Here is a 24,594-nt window from a genome sequence, read left to right as displayed (position 1 = left end):
ACCAAAAAGCTGCAATGTGTGGACATATTCCTTTTGTCTGAAGAGGACAACTATTTGCATTTGAAAAACAGGGGGGGCATGTTTCACACAGTCATTTTGAGGGGCAGGGCCTAAACATGTTGGTAAAGCCAGCTGCACTGTGATCAGGGTGCCCTTTTTAAAGGGCAAAATAACCTCCTGCCACTCCACTACAGAGATCTCAAGGGATCTCTCCTTCCCCATTTAATGCCAGCATTTCTCCATCAACCCCACTCCACCCCCGCACCACCACCACCAACACCGGCATCTCTCTCCTACCCTCTCCCACTCATCAATGCTGGTATCTCTCCTCCTGCACCCATAAACATCGGCAGCTCTCCTCCCACCCCACATCAATGCCAGCATCTCCATCAGCATGAGCATTTCCCTCTCCCCTCAACAATAAGCGCCAGCATTTCCTCACCACTTCCATGAATGCTGTCTCCTTCCAAACTACACAAACATGCCCTTCTATGAGGATCCTACTGGGGCTCCCGCCTGGCACTGTCCCAGCACAGGTTGCAACTGCCAAGTTGACATGTGCCATGGGCAGTGCTTGGCCATGCCCCTCACCACCCAGCTTCCCTTTCTCTACATTCTACCCATTCTACTTCTGTCCCATCTTTTCTCCTACCACCACCCCAACCCAACATCTTCATCTGTCACAGCTTACAGCTTTTCTGCCATTTGGCCATTCACACCCTTTATTCTCTGTGGATAGCTATTAGCAGTCTTTTCCCTTAATTTCTATGGCAATGACTCATCTTTCATTCCCTCACCCTGCAGTATAAATGTCTCTCATTTTCTACGCCTTTTAGCTTTGACAAAGGGTCATCTGGATTGAAACATCAACTCTTTTCTCTCCTTACAGACGCTGCCAGACTTGCTGAGATTTTCCAGCATTTTCTCTTTTGGTCTCAGATTCCAGCATCTGCAATAATTTGCTTTTATATTTATCTCATCTCTGGTTTTATTTGTATTCAGCCAAATATGTAATCTTTGTTTGCTCTTACACCAGTTCTTTTTAGGATTAAATTCCTCCATTGTCCCCAGATATGTCTGTTGTGCCGCTTTTTTCCAATTACTTACTCTACTGACCTACTGAGCTGTACCTGAACACACTGTACATCCTTCAAATTCTCCAAAATGTCCTTAAAGTTAACTTAAGTCCCAAAACGTCTGTAACAATGTCCTTTAGTTGTTAGTTTCATAAATGATATGTAAAACAAATTCCTAGTCTTGTCACCATTTTTCTGTTGTGTACTGAATGAATAAAAATACTCACCATATAGACTCACTGAAAGCATCCATTGTTGAATTAACTTCATTTACAATTCCCCAACCAGTAGGATAGCAGAGAATCAGCTGTACAGTGTGAACTTACTTGCAAAGAATGTCCATGTGTGCAAGGCACTAGAAGCATGTCACACATGGGGCCTAACAGAAGCTTTTTGGAAGCAAGGTCAATGAGGAGAAAGGGAAAAACGTGCAGTGTGGCTTTTATGGTTCATGACATCAATGAATGCAAAAATGTGCACTCTCATCTAAGAGGTGGCATGGTGGCACAGCAGTTAGCACTGCTGCCTCTCAGCAGCAGAGAGCTGGGTTCTGTTCCCAGCTTCGGTCACTGTCTGTGTGGAGTCTGCATGTTCTCCCTGTGTCTGTGTGGGTTTCCTCCAGGTGCTCTGATTTCCTCCCACAGTCCAAAAGATGTGCTGGTTAGGTGCATTGACCATTCTAAATTCTCCCTCAGTGTACCCGAATAGGCGCCAGAGTGTGACGACTGAGGGATTTTCACAGTAACTTCATTGCAGTGTTAATGTAAGCCTACTTGTGACTTGAATAAATAAACTTAAACTTATGTTTGGGGTTAAAATATATTGTAGAGCAGAGACAGCTTTACTCTGTTAGTCAATTATGGCACAGAAAGAGAACAAATTTCTGCTGGCTGTCTGTGAAACAACACAGTCAGTCCCAGCCCTCTGATCAATTTCTATAGCCTTGTTAGTTTATTTCCTTCAAGTGTCCAGTCAGTTTCCTTTGAAATCATTTACCATGTCTGCTCCCACCTCATGGGCTGTGACTTGCAGGTTATTATCACTTGCTGAGTAAAAGGTTTTCCCTCACAGTTCCCTTGCATCTCTTGCCCAAAACCTTAGGTCTGTATTGCTTTGTTCTTGTACCATCAGGGAACAGATTCTCCTTGTCTGCCTTACTCAAATCTGCCATAATCTCATACGCCTCTAGCAAATCTCCCTTTAATCTATTTTGCTCTGAGGGACGCAGCTCCTGCTTCTTCAACTTAGCCTTGTAGCTAGAACACTCCTCTCTGGAACCATTCTGGTAAATAGTTTCTACATGCTCTCAAAGACCCCCGTATGATTGCCAAAGTGTGGTGAACAGAACCGGATGCCATACTCCAGTAGTGGCCTAACTAGAGCTTTATAAAGATTCAGCATATCTTCCTGCTTTTGTACCCAATGCCTCTATTTATGAAGCCCAAAATTCCTTATGTTTTGTTGACCATTTTCTCAATATGTCCTGCCACCTTCAAAGATCTATGCACATACATCTCATGTTCCTCTGTCACTGTTTAGAACTGTGAATTAAGTACATTTTATCTTTCCCTATTCCTTCTGCCAAAATGCATCATCTGACACTCCTTTGAGAAGGAAAAGCCAGCAAAACTGATACTGCTCCAAACTGATCATCTATACATAAAAATGGAATTCCAGTTCAGATCAATGCCATTCATTTCCAGGTTTTAGTGCTTTTTCATCTGTTCACTGTCTATTCATGCTGCTAGTCTACTTATGTCCTGTTGCAGTTGATTGGCATCATCTTCATTATTGACCACTCCTCCAAGTTTGGTATTATTGGCAAATATTGAAATTTTAGTATCTACCAATATTTAAAAGGTAGTCCTCGAAAAAAGTCTCAAGAAGAGCCCTCAGAAAATAACAATGACCTTGATCCTAGCCTGCCCAACTTGGTTCCATGCACCTTAATGTATTTGCATAACAAAAATCTATAAATCTTTACGTTGTATTCAATATCTAAGTTAAAGCAGTGATTGTTAGCACTGACCCTTGGGAAACACCACTGTCTCCCATCCTCCAGTAAGAAAAATAACCACTTACCATGACTCACTTTTTTGCTCTTTAGCCAAATATTTATTCAAGTTGACACTGACCCTACTTTGCCATGAGCCTCAGTTTTGTTAACCAACCCTTTACGTGGTGCTTTGTCAAGCACTTTCTTAAAGTCCATACAGACAACATCCATTGAATTCCCTTCATTGACCTTCTTTGTTACTTCACCAAAAAATAAATTAGATTAGTCAAGCCTTTTACAGATGTTGCAGTCTCTTATTAATTAATTAACACAGACCATTGCAAGTGCCTGTTGATGTTTTCCTTGATTATTGTTTTTAAAAACCTATTATTCCATATCAAACCCATGCTGTGCCTACCCTGGGTGTGATTAATGGGACAATGATGTAGAGATGTGGAGGGACTGGAATGCTGCCGGGATAATTTCCTTGAACAGTGTGTGTTGGAGCCGACGAGGGAGCGAGCTATCTTGGATCTGGTGCTATGTAATGAGGCGGGTAGAATTAGGGACCTTGCGGTGAAGGATCCTCTTGGAGAGAGTGATCATTGTATGGTGGAGTTTCTGGTGCAGATGGAGGAGGAGAAAGTGGGTTCCCGGACACACGTCCTTTGTTTGAATAGAGGGGAGTATGGTAGGATGAGAGAAGAATTGGCGAATGTGGACTGGGGGAGTGCGTTGGAAGGTAGGTCTGCTGAGGAGCAGTGGAGGATCTTTAAGGAGATCTTTCTTGGTGCTCAGCAGAAATTTATTCCGATGGTTAAAAAGGACAGTAGGAAGAGAGGTAATAAGCCGTGGATAACGAAGGAGGTGAAGGAAAGTGTTAAATTAAAAGCGGAGGAATTTAGAGTAGCTAAGAGCAGTGGGCGAGAAGAGGATTGGGAAAGGTTTAAATGTCAACAAAGATTGACAAAGAAGTTGATAAAGGAGGGTAGGAGAAGCTATGAGGCTGGGCTAGCACTTAATATAAAAAAGGATAGCAAGAGTTTTTATAAATATATAAAAAGGAAGAGGCTGGCTAGGGTGAACGTTGGTCCTTTAGAGGATGAGAAAGGGGAGCTAGTGGTAGGGGATGGGGATATGGCTAAGGTCTTGAATAACTTTTTTGTTTCTGTCTTCACGGAGGAGGACGTGAATAATTTGCCGGGTGTTAGCGATGGAAAGGTGGTAGGAATGGAGGGTCTTAATGACATTACTGTTACTAGAGAGGTGGTGCTCGACAGACTGGAGGGGCTGATTGTGGACAAGTCCCCAGGACCGGATGGAATGCATCCGAGGGTTCTGAAAGAAATGGCGGAGGTTATAGTGGATGCCTTGGTGGTTATTTTCCAGACGTCGCTGGATTCCGGGGAAGTGCCGGAAGATTGGAAAACGGCTAATGTTACGCCGTTGTTTAAGAAGGGTGCCAGGCAAAAGGCGGGGAATTATAGGCCGGTTAGTTTAACGTCTGTGGTAGGTAAAATGTTAGAATCCGTCATTAAGGAGGAAATTGCGAGGCATCTTGAAGGGAATTGCTTGATAGGGCGGACGCAACACGGTTTCGTTAAAGGGAAGTCGTGTCTGACAAATTTACTGGAGTTCTATGAGGATGTGTCTAGGGCAGTGGATAGAGGAGAGCCGGTGGATGTGGTCTTTCTGGATTTTCAGAAGGCGTTTGACAAGGTACCTCACAGGAGGTTATTGCAGAAGGTCAGGGGACATGGAGTTGGGGGTAGGGTGTTAGCGTGGATAGAGGATTGGTTGTCAAATAGGAGGCAGAGAGTGGGGGTCAATGGGTGCTATTCGGATTGGCGGTTGGTGACTAGTGGGGTGCCCCAGGGGTCGGTGCTGGGGCCTCAGCTATTTACCATTTATATAGATGATCTGGAGGAGGGAACCGAGTGCAGGATGTCGAAATTTGCTGATGACACCAAGATTGGGGGAAAGGCAAATTGTGCGGAGGGTGTGGAGAGTCTGCAGAAGGATCTAGATAGGCTGGGCGAATGGGCCAGGAAATGGCAAATGGAATTTAATGTTGGCAAGTGTGAGGTGGTCCACTTTGGTAGGAAGAATGGTAGGAAGGACTATTACTTACGTGGCGAAAAACTGCAGCAGGCGACGGTGCAGAGGGACCTCGGGGTCCTTGTGCATGAGTCGCAAAAACCCAGCTTGCAGGTGCAGCAGGTGGTCAGGAAGGCGAATGGGATGCTGGCCTTCATAGCGAGGGGGATTGAATATAAAAGTAGGGAGGTCTTGCTGCAGCTGTATAGGGCATTGGTGAGGCCGCAGCTGGAGTACTGTGTGCAGTTTTGTGCGCCGCACCTGCGGAAGGATATTTTGGCCCTGGAGGGAGTGCAGAGGAGGTTTACTAGGCTGATACCAGAGTTGAGGGGATTGAGCTATGAGGAGAGGTTGAATAAACTAGGCTTGTACGCGTTAGAGTTTAGAAGAATGAGGGGAGATCTCATTGAGACGTATAAGATGATGAATGGGATGGATAGGATAGAGGTGGAGAGACTCTTCCCGCTCAAAAAAGACAGTAGGACTAGGGGGCACAGCCTCAAGATAAAGGGGAGGCGGTTTAGAACGGAGTTGAGGAGGAACTTCTTCACTCAAAGGGTGGTGAATCTCTGGAATTCTCTGCCCGTTGAAGTGGTGGAGGCTGCCTCGCTAAATATTTTTAAGAAGCGGGTTGATGGGTTCTTGATAAGAGAGGGGATTAAGGGTTATGGGGAGAGGGCGGGAAAGTGGAACTGAGCCACAACAGATCAGCCATGATCTTATTGAATGGCGGGGCAGGCTCGAAGGGCTAGATGGCCTACTCCTGCTCCTATTTCTTATGTTCTTATGTTCTTATGTTCTTAAGCTAGGCTGTGGTTGCAAAGAGTATGTGTGATGGGATGCTGTGGAGGTAGCTTTACTCTGTCTATAACCCATGCTTTAGCTGCACTGGAATTGTTAAATGGTATAAGATGCAAAGAGGTAAAAGTACTCAATCTTCTGTTGGGGTTAGAATAGTGAATCCTCTCCCCAAGTAAAGAGACTATGGTCTTCCCATCTTGTCAGTGAATTTTAGTTGACAACGACCTGAGTATAAAGCACAAAAATGCAAGCAGATCCCTGGTTGCTTTCAAAAGTTGCTTCAGCCAGTTGAAGAATTATCAGAGGAAACTGATTCTTAAAGTGCCATGGGTTAGAGATGGTTTGCCAAAATTCAGCAGAAGACTAATGCACTATAGTTAATGTCAATTTCCTGTTGCAGTTGTGAGTCTGGAGAGTCGGGCCTTACACTTAGCAACACTGGTGCGAGAGTCTGAGCAGCGTGTGAGTGAATTAACCACACAGGTACTGAATGAGACACCAAATACAAACTGCACAGACAAAGAGAAACAACTGAAAGCCTGGGAGTGGCATTACCGACTCTTCAAACGGATGAAAGCTGGCTTTGAACATGCACGTAAGTATAATGGGCCAAAGAGCACAGGTATTGTATGCTTTTGTTTTCTGTGTGATTTCTCACCCTAGAAATCCATGTCCCACCCTTCCCGTGAATGCCTTTAGAAAGCCATTTTAGTGGGCAGGTCGCTTAGTGTTGAGCAGACAATATATTTCATGCAAAACAGGGCAGCTCTGCTGATTTCATAGATAATTGCAGAGATGAACAAACTCAGTTTGGCAAAGCTTCATATGCACGAAGCTGAACACAGACGATTCAAGTGATGCAGACAGATTGGGCTGGCAGGATTCCTGGGTGTGAAATCTGTAGGCTCCTCATTGGAAGTGCATGGCTGTGACAGGTTGTCCTAAATGAAAATACCATCTGTAACCAGGATAAAGAATGCTTAATCTTCCATGATGATTGCAGGTAGTATATGATGGTGACACACAGATAAGGAAGTCCCTGAACCGACTGCTGGTTTGTGTTGAATAACTGGTTTCAGTCTGGTTGATCACACAGAGAGTAACAGGCAATCTATAAGTGATTTGGGAAAGTTTTTGGGAAATAGAAGTTAAGTGGTCACATCTGTTTTGTGCTGAATGTAAGGCCGGCCTTCAGGAAGATAAATTGAAGCAATTCAGCTACCATTTTAAGACTCTCAGCTGTTGCTTAGCAACACAAAGATTGCAAGTCAAAGGCTGAGATTCCAGCTGCAGTAAAATATATGGCAGCCACTTCATCACAGACAGAATCTCAATCACTTCATAACATAAAAACATGGAAACTGCAGCATAGAGAAAGTCATTCGGCCCTTCAAGTCCATGCCAGCTGTGAAACGCTATCTAGCCAAATTCCACTTTCTAGCTTTTGTAAGTTATGGTATTTCAAGTGCACAGACATCTTAAATGCAATGAGGGCTTTTGCTATTAGCAGCCTTTCCGGCAATGAGTTTCCTGTCACCCTTAGGCTGAAAAAATCCACTCAATTCCCCTCTAATCCTACTGTCAGTTCCAAATAATTGATGCCCAGGTTACTGACACATAGCAGATGATACTTAAAGCAAGTAAATGTGAAGTGATTAATGTTGATTTCAAGAATGAGAAGAAGCAATATGAACTAAATGGTACAATTTTAATGGGGTGCAGAAACAGAGACTTGGAGGTATGTGTGCACAATTCTTTGATAGTAGCAGGGCAAGTTGAGAAGATTGTTAAAATCAAGAATCATGTATGTATTTTATTACTAGAGGAATAGAGTACAGAAGTAAGGAAGTTATATCAAACCATAAATCATTTCATTTGGCATCTGCTGGAGTATTATGGTTGATTTTGAGCACCACACATTGAGAAGGATGGCAAGGCCTCAGAGAGTTTGCAAAGATTACTAGAATGATGCCATGATGATGGACAACAGTTACATGGGGAAGCTGATTGTAGCTTATAGAGAGATACATAAAAGGTTTTGATGGAGCAAATAAGGAGAAATAGTTCCCAATAGTAGAAAGGTTAGTAATCAGAGGCCACAGATTTAAACTGATTGGCAAAAAAAAATGTAACATAAAAAAATAAAATTATGCAGAAAATCAGAATTGTTGTGATCTGGAATGTACTGCCTAAAGAATCAGTGGATGCAGATTCAACAACAACTTTCAAAAAACACTTAAGCATTCAATAATTCCCTGAATGGGTACATTTACCAGACTGTAGGGAAAGAGCTAGAGCATAATATTATTTGGATAGCTCCTTCAAAGAGCTAACACAAGCATAATGAGCCAAATGACCTCTTTCTGTGCTGTACATTCCATGGTTCAAACTATTGTGCCATCTGCTGTGGAGGCACTTTCCACATATCACACATGGTACTTGACTTTCCTATTGGAAATTTTCCTGTACCTTATGCATTTTGTCATAAGATTGGGAATAATGGTGAGATTCAATGATTCCATATCAGGCAGCATCAGCAGCACATAGAATCAATCTACAATACGAACAGTAGAATATGTAATCAGAGGTATACATACGTGTATGTGGTAGAGGAGTAGTGTTTGAGCTGACTTTATATTACCAATAAAATTGTTACTGAGTCATACCATAAAATGCAACCAAACCTGCAGCCCACTGGCAGTGCAGGTACTCCACTACATTAACAGAGGCAAGTTAGAGTATGAAGTTATTTTGAACCTGATGATAAGCACCTAATGATGTATGACATAACTATCTAGAGGAAGTGCAAAGCAGTGGCCAAGAATTCCTGTGATAGTCATGATGTTTTCCAGCCAGGTCAGTGCAGTGCAGGTACTGGTACTGTCCTGGCTGGAAAAAATCATGACGATCACAGGGATTCTTGGCCACTGCTTTGCACTTCCTCTAAATAGTTATGTCATACATCATTAGGTGCTTATCATCAGGTTCAAAACAACTGCATACTCTAACATGCCTCTGTTAATGTAGTGGAGCCATCGGATGTATCATTTCACAGAACTAACCCATCTGCACCTTCCATGATGCTTTCGATAACTCATGCTCAAAGTTTAATTTCTGAACAGTTGTTCTTGTTCTGGATACACAGGCGCCCCAGAAGCACCAACCCATGTGCAGTTATCTGTTGCCAGCAGTACCTCATTGCAGGTGACATTCCATGAACCTCTCAGTGTCAATTCTGCAGTTGTCACTAAGTATAAAGGTAAGGATCTGTGAAACATTTTATTTTAAAGTTTGTGGTTCAATGATTGAAACTTCATGATTTGTAATTTGTTCCAATAATAATCCCTTGGCTGTGTTGAGGTGACACTTTGGGGGCAATTCTCCCAAAAGTGCTGAATTGGTGGGAAAACTGTTCAATATCTCGACTGTTCTAACAGTTCAGCTTCTCACCTGAAACTCCGCACTCTATGCACTGAAGAGGTCCCAGTCGTGAATCTCATTAATGGGCAAGGCAGATGAACTCAGGGCATGGATGGGTACATGAGACTGGGACTTTATGGCTACATCTGAAACATGGCTAAGGGTAGGGCAGGATTGGCAGTTCAGTGTTCCAGGGTTCAGGTGGTATAGGAAAGATAGAACACGAGGTAAGAGAGGAGGGGGAGCTGCGTTTTTGATTAGAGAGAACATCAGACAGCACTGAGAGGAGATAGAACATAGAACATAGAACACTACAGCACAAACAGGCCCTTCGGCCCACGAGTTGTGCCGATCACATCAACACCTACCAACCTACAGACCTATCTATAACCCTCAATCTCATTAAACCCCATATACTCATCCAGAAGTCTTTTAAAAGACCCCAGCGAGTTCGCCTCCACCACCACTGACGGCAGCCGATTCCATTCACTCACCACCCTCTGAGTGAAAAACTTACCCCTAACATCACTTCTGAACCTCCCTCCCCGCACCTTAAATCTGTGTCCTCTCGTAGCAACCATTTCAACCTGGGGAAATAGCCTCTGAGAGTCCACCCTATCTATTCCTCTCAACATTTTGTAAACTTCTATCAGGTCGCCTCTCAACCTTTGTCTCTCCAGGGAAAAGAGTCCCAGCTCCCTCAACCTAACTTCATAAGGCATGCCTCCCAGTCCAGGCAACATCCTTGTAAATCTCCTCTGTACCCTCTCAATAGCTTCTACATCTTTGCTATAGTGAGGCGACCAGAACTGCGCACAATACTCTAAATGAGGCCTGACAAGGGTCTTATAAAGTTGCAGCATTACCTCCCGACTCCTAAACTCAATCCCTCGATTAATGAAGGCCAGTACACCATACGCCTTCTTGACCACCTCCTCCACCTGCGAGGCCGATTTAAGAGTCCTGTGGACCCGGACCCCAAGATCCTTCTGCTCTTCAACACTACTCAGACTTCTGCCCTTGATAGTGTACTCGTTCATCCCGTTGGTTCTGCCAAAATGGACGACTACACATTTATCTGCGTTGAAGTCCATCTGCCACTTCTCCGCCCAGTCCTGCATCCTATCTATGTCCTGCTGAGGAAAGATAGATATACCTGAGGGTTTTCCCACTGAGCCTATATGGGTAGAACTAAGAAGAGAGAGATCACTTTGATAGGATTGTACTACAGGTCCCCAAATAGTCAGCAGGAAATTGAGAAGCAAATATGTAAGGAGATCACAATGTTGGGAGTTAACTATAGGCCACCCAACTGCCAATGGGAGATAGAAGATGTAGGCAGATTTTGGCAAGGTGTAAAAGTAACAGGGTTGTTGTGGTGGGAGATTTTAACTTCCTCTATATTGACTGGGACTCACTTAGTGCTAGGGGCATGGATGGGGCAGAGTAAGGAGCATCTAGGAGGGCTTCTTGCAACCGTATGTAGATAATCCAACCAGGGAAGGGCCATATTGGATCTGGTATTGGGGAGTGAGCACCGGTCAGGTGATTGACGTTTCAGTAGGGGAGCAGTTTGGGAAGTGACCACAATTCAGTAAGCTTTAAGGTACTGATGGATAAAGATAAGTATAGTCCTCAAATTAAGGTGCTAAATTGGGGGAAGGCTAATTATAACAATATTAGGCAGAAACTGAAGAATGTAGATTGGGGCAGATGTTTGAGGGCAAATCAACATCTATCATGTGGGAGATTTTCAAGTGTAAGTTGTTAGGGATTCAAGACCAGTGTATTCTTGTAAAGATGAAGGATAAGTATGTCAAGTTTTGGGAACCTTGGAATAATGAGAGTTATTGTGAACCTAGTCAAAAGAAAAAGAAAGCATTTTTCAAGGGTAGGAGGTGGGAACACATGAAGCAAATGTGGAATACAAGAGAAGTAGAAAAAAATTTAATCAAGGAATAAGGACGGCTAAAAGGGGTCACGAAAAATCATTGGCCAGCAGGATTAAAGAAAATCCCAAGGCTTTTTATACATATAAAGAGCAACAGGGTAGCCAGGGAGAGGGTTGGCCCACTCAAGGTCAGGAGAGGGAATCTATGCATGGAGCCAGAAGAAATGGGTACTTTGCGTCAGTATGCACCAAAGAGACGGACTTGGTGGATGATGAGTCTGGGAAAGAGTGTATAGATAGGGTGTGTAGATAGTTTGAGTCATGTTGAGATCAAAAAGGAGGAGGGATTGGGATTCTTGAGAAGCATTAAGATAGAGAAGATCCTAGGGCCTAATAGGATATACCCCAGAATACTGAGAGAGACAAGAGAAGAAATTGCTGGGGCCTTGAGAAAAATCTTTGTATCCTCACTGGCTACAGGGGAGGTCCCAGAGGACTGGAGAATAGCCAATCAACTAAGAACTGAGCAAAGCTATCATATATCAGCGTGAAGGTCTCGCTCACGTTGTACCGGCACAGGGTATGGTCCAGGTCCTTTGCTTAAGAAGGGTAGCAAGATTATTCCAGGTAATTACGGATCGGTGAGCCTTATGTTAGTGGTAGGGAAATTATTGGAGAGGATTCTTTGAGACAGGATTCACTCCCACTTGGAAATAAGTGCATGTATTAGCAAGAGGTAATATGGTTTTGTGAAGGGCTGGTCATTTCTCACTAACTTGATTGAGTTTTTTGAGGAAGTGACGAAGATGATTGATGAGGGTAGGGCAGTGGATGTTGTCTACATGGATTTCAGTAAGGCCTTTGACAAGGTCTCGCATAGCAGACTGGTGCAGAAGGCATGGGATCAAAGGTGAGCTGGCAAGGTGGATGCAGAACTGGCTCGGTCATAGAAGACAGAGGGTAGCAATGGAAGAATGTGTTTCTGAATGGAGGGCTGTGACAAGTGGCAATTCTCAGGGATCAGTGTTGGGACTTTTGCCGTTTGTAATATATATAAATGATTTGGAAGAAAATGTAACTGATTTGTAGGTTTGCGGATGACACAAAGACTGGTGGATTTGCAGATAGCGATGAGGACCATTAGGGAATACAGCAGGATATAGATCGGTTGGAGACTTGGGCGGAGAAATGGCAGATGGAGTTTAATCTGGACAAATGTGAGGTAATGCATTTTGGAAGGTTTAATATAGTTAGAAAGTATACAATAAATGATAGAAGCCTTAAGAGTATTGATAGGCAGAGGCATTGGGGTACACAGGTCACTGAAAGTGGCAATGCAGTGGAGAAGGTAGTCAAGAATGCATAAGGCACGCTTGCCTTCATCAGCCGGGACATTGAGTTTAAAAATTGGCAAGTCATGTTGCTGCATTATGGAACTTTAATTAGGTGGCACCTGGAATATAGTGTTCAATTCTGGTCGCCATATTATCAGAAGGATGTGGAGGCTTTGGAGAGGGTACAGAAAAGATTTACCCAGGATGTTGCCTGGTATGGAGGGCATTAGCTTTGAGGAAAGGTTAGAGAAACTTGGTTTGTTCTCACTGGAATGATGGAGGTTGAGGGGCAACCTGATAGAAGTCTACAAGATTATGAGGGGCATGGACAGAGTGGATTATCAGAAGCTTTATCCCAGGGTGGCAGAATCAATTACTAGGGGGAATAAGTTTAAGGTGCAAGGGGCAAGGCTAAAAGAGATGTATGAGGCAATTTTTTTACACAGAGGGTGGTGGGTGCCTGGAACTCACTGCCAGGGGAGGTAGTGGAAGCAGATACATTAGTGACTTTTAAGGGGCGTCTTGACAAATACATGAATATGATGGGAATAGAGAGATATAGTCCTCAGAGGAGTAGGGGGCTTTAGTTCAATTGGGCAGCATGGTCGGCGCAGGCTTGGAGGACCAAAGGGCCTGTTCCTGTGCTGTAATTTTCTTTGTTTTTTATTACAGATAGCTGCAGAAAAAAGAGTGACAGCAGTTGGGACTTTAACTTTCCCAACATTGACTGGGATAGCCATAGCACTAGGGGCTTGGATAAAGAGAAATTTGTTGATTGTATTCGGGAAGAATATAACCTCATTTAATTTGTGGATGGCCCGACTAGAGAGGGGGCAAAACTTGACCTCCTCTTGGGAAATAAGAAAGGACAGAAGTGTTAGTAAGGGATTGCTTTGGGACAAGTGACCATAATTCCATTAGTTTTAAGATAGCTATGGAGAATGATAGGTCTGGCCCCATAGGTTAACATCCTAAATTGGGGCAAGGCCAATTTTGTTTGTATGAGACAGGAACTTTCAAAAGTTGATTGGGGGAGTCTGTTTGCAGGCAAAAGGATGGCTGGAAAGTGGGAGACTTTCAAAAGTGTGTTAACCAGGGTTCAGGGTAAGCACATTCTTCTTAGACTGAAAGGCAAGGCTGGTAGAAGTAGGCTACTGTGGATGACTTGGGATATTGAGGCACTGGTCAAAAAAAAGGAGGCATGTGACATGCATAGGCAGCTGAGATCAAGTGGATGACTTGAAGAGTATAGAGGTTGTTGGAATACAGGTAAGAGAGAAATCAGAAGGGCAAAAAGGAGACATGAGATTGCTTTGGCAGATAAGGCAAAGGATTCTACAAATCCAAAGAGATTCTACAAATACATAAAGGGCAAAAGAGTAACTAGGGAGATAGAAGGATGTCTTGAGGATCAACAAAGTCATCTATATGTGGATTCACAAGAGATGAGTGAGATCCTAAATGAATATTTCTCATCGGTACTTACTGTTGAGAAAGGCATGGATGTTAGAGTGCTTGGGGAAATAAAATGGAAATTATAGACCAGTAAGCCTTACTTCTGTCGTGGGCAAAGTTTTGGAAAGGATTATAAGAAATAGGATTTATAATCATCTAGCGAGAAATAATTTGACTAGGGATAGTCAACAAGGTTTTGTGAAGGATAGGTCATGCCTCACAAACCTTATTGAGTTCTTTGAGAAGGTGACCAAAGAGGTGGATAAGGGTAAAGCAGTTGATGTGGTGTATATGGATTTCAGTAAAGCGTTTGATAAGGTTCCCCATGGTAAGCTATTGCAGAAAATACAGATGCATGGGATTGAGGGTGATTTAGCAGTTTAGAACAGGAATTGGCTAGCTGAAAGAAGGCAGAGGGTGGTGGTTGATGGGAAATATTCAACCTGGAGTTCAGTTACTAGTCGTGTGCTGCAGGGATCTGTTTTGGGGCCATTGCTGTTTGTGATTTTTGTAAATGGCCCAGATGAGGGTGTAAAAGGATAGGTTAGTAAATTTGCAGATGACACTAAAGTTGGAGGAGTTGTAGACAGTGCAGATGGATGTTACAATTTGCAGAGGGACATAGATAAGCTACAGAGCTGGGCTGAGAGGTGGCAAATGGAGTTTAATGCGGAAAAATGTGAGGTGATTCACTTTGGAAGAAGTAACAGGATTTCAGAGTATTGGGCTAATGGAAAGACTCTTGGTAGTGTGGATGAGCAGAGAGATCTCGGTGTACATGTGCATAGATCCCTGAAAGTTGGCACCCATGTTGATAGGGTTATTAAGAAGATGTACGGTGTGTTAGTTTGTATTGGTAGAAGGATTGAGTTTCGGAGCCATGAGATCATGTTGCAGCTGTACAAAACTCTGGTGCGGCTCCACTTGGCGTATTGAGTACAGTTCTGGTTGTCACATTATAAGAAAGATGTGAAAGCGCTGGAAAGGGTGCAGAGGAGATTTACCAGGATGTTGCCTGGTATGGTGGGAAGGTCTTATGAGGAAAGGCTGAAGGACTTGAGGTTGTTTTTGTTAGAGAGAAGAAGTTTAAGAGGTGACTTGATTGAGGTGTACAAGATGATCAGAGGATTAGATAGGGTGGACAGTGAGAGCCTTTTTCCTCAGATGGTGATGGCTAACATGAGGGGACATAGCTTTAAATTGAGGGGTGATAAATATAGGACAGATGTCAGACATGGGTTCTTTACTCAGAGAGTGATAAGGGCATGGAATGCTCTGCCTGCAGCAGTAGTGGACGTGCCAACTTTAAGGGCATTCAGATGGTGATTGGATAGACATATGGATAATATTGGAATAGTTTAGGTTAGATGGTCATTAGATTTGTTCCACTGGTCGGTGCAACATTGAGGGCCGAAGGGCCTGTGCTACACTGTAATGTTCTATGTTCTATAAATAGTGATGTCTTGAGGAGTGTACATATTACAGAAAAGGAGGTGCTGGAAATCTTAAAGCATATCAAGGTAGGTAAATTCCCAGGACCTGATGAAATGTATTCCACGATGTTGTGGGAGGCCAAGGAGATATTTGAATCATTGACAGCCACAGGTGAGGTGCCTGAATTTTGAAGAGCATGAATTCACTTGTGTGTTTGTGTATCTGCCTTTGTTTAAGAAGGACTTCAAGGAAAAGCCTGGAAAGTACAGACTGGTGAGCCTAACATCTGCAGTGGTTAAGTTGTTAGAAGGTATTCTGAAAGATGGGATCTACAAGTATTTAGAGAGGCAAGGACTGATTAGGGACAATTAGCATGGCTTTGTGAGTGGAAAATCATGTCTCACAAATTTAATAGAGTTCTTTGAAGGGGTAACCAAGAAGGTAGACGAGGGCAGTGCAGTCGACGTTCTCTACATGGATTCAGCAAAGCCTTTGACAAGGTAAAGCCTTGTAAGTTGTTGCATAAGGTTAAACCTTACGGGATCCAGGGTGAGGCAGCCAATTTCATACGAAATTGGCTTGATAACAGAAGACAGAGGCTGGTTGTAGAGAGTTATTTTTCAAATTGGAGGCCTGTGATCAGCACTGTGCCTCAGAGATCAGCTGGGTCCACTGTTATTTATTATTTATGTTAATAATTTGGATGAGAATTTAGGAAACATGGTTAGTAAGTTTGCAGATGATTGGTGGTATAGTAGACAGTGAAGAAGGTTATCTAGGATTGGAGTGGGATCTTGCTCATTTGGGCCAATGGGTCAATGAATGTTTAATACAGGTAAATGTGAGGTGATGCATTTTGGTAGATCGAATTGGGGCAGGACTTACTCAGTTAACGGTAGGGCATTGGGGAGGATTATAGAATAAAGAGAACTAGAAGTACAAGTTCATAGCTCCTTGAAAGTTGAGACATGGGTGGACAGGGTGGTAAAGAAGGCATTTGATATGCTTGGTTTCATTGGTCAGAACATTGAATACAGGAGTTGGGACATCTTGTTGAAGTTGTACAAGACACTTGGAATACAATGTCCAGTTCTGATCTCCCTATTATGGAAAGGATGCTATTAAACTAGAAAGAATGTAGAAAAGATTTACGAGGATGCTACCGGGACTTGATGATTTGATTTATAATGAGAGGCTGGATACAAAGAAACAAAGAACAACCCAGCACGGGAAACAGGCCCTTCGGCCCAACGAGCCCGCGCCACCATCTTAACAAAGCATTTTCCTACACCTACCTTGACCCGTGTGTATGTGTATGGTACCCCCATTCAGGGGAGAATAGTTTAGGGACAATTTGTTACACCAATCAGCCTAAGAGCACATCTTTGGGGTGTGGGACGAAACCGGAGCACCCGGAGGAAACCCACGCAACCACAGGGAGAATACGCAAACTCCCACAGACATTGGCTCAAATCCATGTATCTGCACAGCTAGCAGTGATAGTCACTGAGCTGTTGTGGTGCCCATCTGCTGGTCCAGTTTTAAGCACACACAACGACGCGAAGTACTAGGCCACTCTTGAAACATCCAAGAGCAGCCCACGCACGACCCACCGTGTGCATGCCCCTTGTTAGACAACAAGGTGGACCGACACACCTGCGGAGTAAAAGAGACAAAACATCAACATGTAGCATTAGATTTCCAGGATAGACTGGGACTTTTTTCCCCGGAGCATAGGAGGCTAAGCAGTGATCTTATAGAGGTCTATACAATAACGAGGGGCATAGATCAGCTAGATAGTCAACATCTTTCCCCAAAGATAGGGGAGACTAAAACTAGAGGACATAGTTTTAAGGTGAGAAGGGAGAGATACAAAAGTGTCCAGAGGGGCAATACTCACTCAGAGGGTGGTGAGTATCTGGAACAAGCTGCCAGAGGTAGTAGTAGAGGCGGGTACAATTTTGTCTTTTAAAAAGCATTTAGACAGTTACGTGGGTAAGATGGGTATAGAGGGATATGGGCCAAATGCGGGCAATTGGGATTAGTTTAGTGGCAAGAAGTGGGTGGCATGGACAAATTGGGCGAAGGGCCTGTTTCCATGTTGTAAACCTGTATGACTCTACACTTTCTTTCATACACAAACACACACACAGACTCTCTCCCTCTCACGCAGACTCTTTTATACACAAACACAGTTAGAGGTTTTATTCACCAACTGAACAGAGGTTTAAACCAACTTATCTAGAGGTGTAACTATTACCGTTGAGCATAGGTGCACCCATCCATGAAAATAACAGAAAAGATCCAAGAATCTTGCAGTTCTAACCCTGTCCTTGTCCAGTCTATACCTACCTTAACTTGTTTAAATCTATAATCAAGTATCTGGTCATAGGTAATAAATGGTTTGAGACTGTTACAATGAGGACCACAGGGGGAAAATATCAAGCAAACAGGAATGTCAGACAAATGCTGATGGGTCATGCAACATAATGGTCTTCACAGATCAACATGACAATCTGAAAATGGAACCCTCAAAAGTAAGACTAAGACTATATGATGGCACAAGCATCATACCAAGAAGACAAATTAGTCTGATGGTCCAATGCAATGGCAAGAAGGAAGATGTAGAGTTCCAGATCATAGATGGGACACAACAGCTACTCATCTCAGCTGGAGCAAGTCTAAAAGTTGTGCTGGTAACTCTAAATGTACCAACAGAAAAAAGCAACAAAATACCCCAGAGACAGGCAAAAAAAAGACCCCAGAGCGAGGGGACCAAAAGACTCTAGAAAAACGGGGACAATATTCAAGTAAACCACAAGATGGTTGCTGACCACATCAGTGCAATGAAATACATAGGCTGAAGGTAAATGTTCCACGCAAAAATGTTCACATTAGGGTTGAATTGAAGGGCAAGATTCCAGCTGAATTTATACCTTTGAAAATTCATAACAAACTTCATAACAAAAGTTTTCAACAAACCAAGCTGTGCGAGAGCTGACCAAACAAATTTCAGGGATAATACAAAGATATCAGGAAGAAAGAACGAACAACAATCCATTTCTGGCAACCCAAAGCAGATATTGAAAAATTGAACCAGATTATCATTTGCGCTCAACTAGTGAAACCACTACTTCATAGCATTCGGCCAGTTGGGGAGAAGGGATTTCTCCAGCTGTAAAGAGTACTGAACTATCATCAATTCCACAAGTCCACAACAGCTACAGTGGAACTACAGCAGTCATCAGGGGCTATGAGGAAAACACTCACTGGACAAAGAACATCACCCAGAAGAACAGTCAATGCGCACAGGCTCTATTAAGAGACCTGTATGTTCAGGCATTGACTACTAGACCAAACAATCGTTAATGCATGAGACAGTGTGTGAATATTGGAGAACAGAATGATGCATGTGAATATGTCTTTCGTTTACTTGGAAAAGGGGATATTTGTATCTTTGATTCATTATGAAAGAAGGGATGTTTGGGTTTTGAAATGTAATCAATCTGATTGAAACTTCAAGCTTTCCATAGTCATATAGCCATGCCACGAGACTCTACCTCTGAAGGCAGACATCTTGAAATCAATCCAATAAAGCTTTTCACAGAAACACACACAACTGAAGACTACAATCTTTATATTTGCAATGACCTCAATTCTTTTGCTGGTCCAGGCTCAATAGGCTAGATTTCCAGTTCATAAGGAGAACGCTAAATTTGTCTAATATTTTAGGCAGCATCTTCCTCTAAAGCATTTCTTATTAATCTGAAGAGAAGGGCCTCCAGAGTCTGATTACTCCAGCCATATGTTAGAGCCTTGTCAAGTTATCAGCACCTTTCGGAGCATCCATATTATTGATGTTGTAATTGAGTCAGTTGGATGGCACAGTGGTTAGCATTGCTGCCTCACAATGCCAGGGATCTGGATTCAATTTCAGCCTTGGGTGAATGTCTGTGAATGTTGCACATTCTCCCCATATTTTCGTAGGTTTCCTCCAGGTTCTCCGGTTTCCTCCCACATTCCAAAGATGTGTAGGTTAGGTTGATTGGCCATGTTAAATTGTCCCTTAGTATCAGGGGAACTAGCAGGGTAAAACACAGGGATGGGGCCTGAGTGCAATTGTGGTCGGTACAGACTTGATGGGCCAAATGACCTCCTTCTGCATTGTAGGGATTCTATTATTCTATGAATTGTGCAAACAACCATGGCTGAAATGGCTTAACACTAAATTGGAATTTCCCATCAAACTATGAGTATCTTCAAGATGTGACTCTTCTGAACTTCTCTTCTTTACCCTTCTTGAAGGAAAATAGGTTTGCACAACACAATTTTCGAAGACTGCATTTTTCAAGTTGTGACTTTGCTTTTCCATATTCATTCTTTCTCTCTATTATCTTGCAGTTGAATGGAGCACTTCTCAAAACTTCAGTTCAATAACAGGAGAGGTCTCACTAGAGGATATGAAAACTCTCCTCTACACAATGACTGGCCTTGTCACAGTAAGTAGAACATAGACTGCCCTCATGTCCCAAGTATAGTGAATTTTAAATTAAGGGCAATATATAAATGATCAAAGATGGTCCCAGTTTAATTGATTATTAATGCATCCATATAATGTTGTTATGAATTTTCTTAGTTATGACCTCATTTTAAATTAGTAAAGTAACTGCCTGATTGCATCATTCAATCAAGATAAAGCTTTGTTGTGTTGTGATCTATTGAACTCCAGGGTAGCACAGATGGCACAACAAGAAGTGTCATGAGAGCAGACAGTTCTGAGTTCAGACTGACCTATCCTGTGATACGATACATAGATTAGTGATTTACAAGAAATTATCATTCACTCTGTGAGATAGAATCTCCTTAACACTTCTGACCTTCTATTACAGCTTAGATTTTCTTCCATACTTCTGATTTGAGTTCCAATGAAATAGCAGGTAGTAGAAATAGGTAGAGTCTCTTCGATGGCCTGTTTCTTTATACATGCCATATGTGGATAGTATCCAGGAACAGACAGCCACTAATTGTGATCACTGGAGATCACGTGGGATGCCTACCTTGTTACTCTAATTATGGAAAATTGTCATACCACCCAGCTAATGTGACTGGGTCTGGCCACAACCCATTGACAAAATAAGACTGTACATTTGACACCAAATTGAAGGTGTCTTTACGTATGTGGACAATTCTTTCTGTTGGTTTGGCATATTGTACTGAATTTTCATGGGGTTGGGGAGACTCTGTGGAGGTGTAAAATTGGCAGCTGGGACCTGATTTTCAGGTGCCCCTAATTTTCACCGGTGTGCATTAAGAGTGATGGCTTGTCACGTTGTGAGCCCTGCACTCCTGACCTGGTTGGCTCCATTGTGAGATAGTTATGACTTGATATGATTTACTGTCACATATATTAGTATACAGTGAAAAGTACTGTTTTTTGTGTGCTATACAAACAAAGCATATTGTACACAGGAGAGAAGAGATTTCAGAATGTAATATTATAGTTACAACTAGGGTGTAGAGAAAAATCAACGTAATGTGAGGTAAGTTCATTCAAACGTTTGGCAGCAAGGAAGAAGCTATTCTTGAGTTGAGTGGTATGTGTCCTTAGATTTTTGTAACTTTTTCTTGGAAGAAGGTTGGAAGAGAAAATTCTGGGGTGCATGGGGCCCTTAACTATGCTAGCTGCTTTGCTGAGGCAGCGGGAAGTGTAGACAGTGTTCACAGGTGGGAGGCTGGTTTCCGTGATTGACTGGACTTTGTTCCCGCTCCTTTGTAGTTTCTTGTAGTCTTGAACAGAGCAGGAGCCATACCAAGCTGTAATAAAACCAGAAAGAAAGCTTTCTATGATGCATTTGTAAAAGTTGGTGAGAGTTGTAGCAGACATGCCAAATTTCCTTAATCTTCTGAAAAAGTAGAGGCATTGTGAGCTTTCTTAACTATAGCGTCGGCATGGAGGGACCAGGACAGGCTGTTGGTAATCTGGACATCTAAAAACGTGAAGCTCTCGATCATTTCCAATTGGTCCCATTGATGTAGACAGGGGCATGTCCTTCACTTCGCTTCCTGAAGTTGATGACTATCTCCTTCATTTTGTTGACATTGAGGAAGAGATTATTGTCATCTCATCAGATTCTCTTATCTCTTTTCTGTACTCCATCTCATCATTGTTTGAGATCCGATCCACTACAGTGGTGTCATCAGTAAACTTGAAAATCGAGTTGGAGCATAATTTGGTCACACAGTCATAGGTATATAAAGAATGTAGTAAGGGGCTAGGAAACAGCCTTGTGGAGCACCAGTATTGAGGATGATTGTGGAAGGGGTGTTGTTGCCTATCCTTACTGATTGCAGTCTGTGGGTTAGGAAGTTCAGGATCCAATTACAGAGAGAGGAGCCAAGCCCCAGGCCATGGAGCTTGTTGGAACAATGGTGTTGAAGCCAAATTGTAGTTGATAAATAGGAGCCTGACATAGGTGTCTTTGTTAGCTAGATGTTCTAGGGTTGAGTGAAGGGCCAGGGAGATGGCATCTGCTGTGGACATGTTGCAGCATGTTCTAGTCCTTTGCAATTTGGTGGAGTCAACTAGCTTTTTACTTGTGGTCCTTGGCATCTTAGAGAATATGGTTAAAAAAAAGTTAAAAAGGGTCATTCATTTATAAATTTCCACTTTTTTGAAAGAAAGTCCTTTTACTACAGTCCAATAAAGTGTTTATCATCCAAACCCTTTCAAGCATCAATAGTAGAAATGACAGACACTTTAAACCTCTTTGTATTATGTAAATAAACATTGTGCAATTGACATGTGCAATGGATGCCTGGGCTCTCCACAAAGAATGCACAATGAGGCATTCTTAGTTCATTCTGTGTTCAGAGCCAGGCATCCACACGTGTGTTAAAATAGTTGCATTCCAGGGAAAACATTGCTGATTGATCGCACTGATTCGCTGATATAGTTTGTCAATAGCACAGTGTTTATTACAAGATAAAGAGGTTTCAATGCTTACAGTCTTTGCTATTGATATTTTAAAGTGTCAATAATTAACAGTTTTACTGGGCTGTATTGAAAAGAGTTTTTTTAAACAGGTGGAAAGGCATGAATGAATGAATGCTTTAAAACATTTTTTAACACATCCAAATGTGTCATTGGTCCTATACAGAGGGTATGAGGGGAATAGAGAAGGGGGTGAGGGCATGAGGTGGCATGAATGGGGAATGTGGAATATGTGGGTTGTGAAGAATGAGGGCTAGGGTGTCTTCCCATTTTTACTATCATTAGGAAGAAGTCTCTGAACACCAAGGAGGATCTTTTACACCCTCGCCCACCCCAGAATGAAAATCCTGCCTTTGCTGGCACTTTTTCTTGAGACAAGCATGCTGAGCCAGGACATTTCCCAACTCCAGCTATGTGCTTCTGAGCAGGAAATGCAGTTTATTGTGTTATCAAACTTATGTCAGTGTTTTTAATCAGGCCTGAGCACAAAGTAAATGTTGAGAGAATCAAACAGTAATTAAATGACAGATTTGATCAATTATTAAGGTTTATCACAGAAATGTGTCATAGAAACCCCACAGTACAGAAAAAGGCCATTCGGCCCATCGAGTCTGCACCGACCACAATCCCACCCAGGCCCCACCCCCACACATTTACCTACTAGTCCCTCTAACCTATGCATCTCAGGACACTAGAGGCAATTTTTAGCATGGCCAATCAACCTAACCTGCACATCATTGGACTGTGGGAAGAAACCAGAGCACCTGGAGGAAACCGTGGACAACCGCAGTGGAGAATCTGCAAACTCCACACAGACAGTGAGCCAAGCCAGGAATTGAACCCAGGTCCCTGGAGCTGTGAAACAGCAGTGCTAACCACTGTGCTACCGTGGCACCTGTAATTTAATCAATTACCTCAAAAATTGAGGGAACAGTGGATTCTGCGGATAGTAAAGAGGATTGTCAGAGGATATAGCAGCATATAAATTGGCTGGAAACTGGGTCGAAAGATGTCAGATGGAATTTAACCTGGACAAATGTGAGGCGATGCAATTTGGAAGGTCTACTGCAGAAGGAAAGTATACAGTAAATGGTAGCGCCCTTAGAAATATTAACATACAGACGGATCTAGGCATGCCGGTTCACAGTTCCCTGAAGGTGACAACTCAGGTGGGCAAGGTGATCAAGAAGGCGTATGGCATGCTGGCCTTCATCAGTCGGAGTGTTGAGTAAAGGAACTGGAAAATCATGTTGCAGCTGTATAAGACTTTTGTTAGGTCACATTTAGAATATTGTGTACAATTCTGGTCGCCACACTACTGGAAACGTGTGGATGCATTGCAAAGAGTGCAGAAGAGATTTACCAGGATGTTGCCTGGTTTGGAGGATACGGACCATGAAGAAAGGTTGAACAAACTTTGATTCTTTTCATTGGGGCGCGGAGGATGAAGGGGGACCTGATAGAGGTTTACAAGATTATGACAGGCTTGGATAGTGTGGATAGTCAAAGTCTTTTTCCCAGGTTCGAAGGGTCAATTACTTGGGGACATAGGTTGAAAGTGAGAGGGAGAAAATTTAAAAGTGATGTAAAGAGCAAATTTTTCACACAGAGGGTGGTGAATGCCTGGAACACACTGCTGGAGGAGATGGTGGAAGCAGATTCTATAACAATGTTTAAGAGGTATCTGGATAGCTACATGAATAGGCAGGGAACAGACGATATGGGCCACATAGAGGCAAGAAAATAGAGAGACATCTGTGTTGGCACAGACTTAGTGGGCCAAAGGGCCTGTTCATGTGCTATACTGTTCTTTGTTCTTCAAATGGTATAGAATATACCATTAAATGGTAGGATATGGGTTTCTTCCAGACCACAAAGGAAACAGGTCAGACCTTGAGGTGCCTTAAACTTGAGATAAAAGCAGACCCAGAACAATGAATTTGATAACAAGATCAGCCATTGATGGGGACATAAATGCATAAATATATTGACTCTATGTACAATGATGTGATAACTGTCAATGTCCGTATTTGTTTGTGTATAACGATGTGTTAACTGTCGCTGTCCGTATTGTCTACTCAACTTGTAACAATGTGCTA

General features: G+C 42.8%; 1 protein-coding gene across 1 annotated transcript in view; it reads left to right on the top strand.

Annotated features, from left to right (window-relative positions):
• Window positions 1–24,594, top strand: part of LOC145354675 (ankyrin repeat and fibronectin type-III domain-containing protein 1-like) — an 859,363-nt gene that overhangs the window by 783,138 nt on the left and 51,631 nt on the right. The window contains exons 8-10 of the mRNA XM_080206110.1: window positions 6,371–6,565; window positions 9,116–9,229; window positions 19,906–20,003. Coding sequence (XP_080062236.1) covers window positions 6,371–6,565; window positions 9,116–9,229; window positions 19,906–20,003 — 407 coding nt within the window. The remainder of the gene's footprint in view (window positions 1–6,370; window positions 6,566–9,115; window positions 9,230–19,905; window positions 20,004–24,594) is intronic.

The sequence above is a fragment of the Carcharhinus amblyrhynchos genome, chromosome 18 (assembly GCF_965287045.1).
Source record: "Carcharhinus amblyrhynchos chromosome 18, sCarAmb.v2.hapA, whole genome shotgun sequence".
Lineage (NCBI taxonomy): Eukaryota > Metazoa > Chordata > Chondrichthyes > Carcharhiniformes > Carcharhinidae > Carcharhinus > Carcharhinus amblyrhynchos.
The sequence above is the reverse complement of the archived record's forward strand: the minus strand, read 5'-3'. Positions and strand labels throughout refer to the sequence as shown.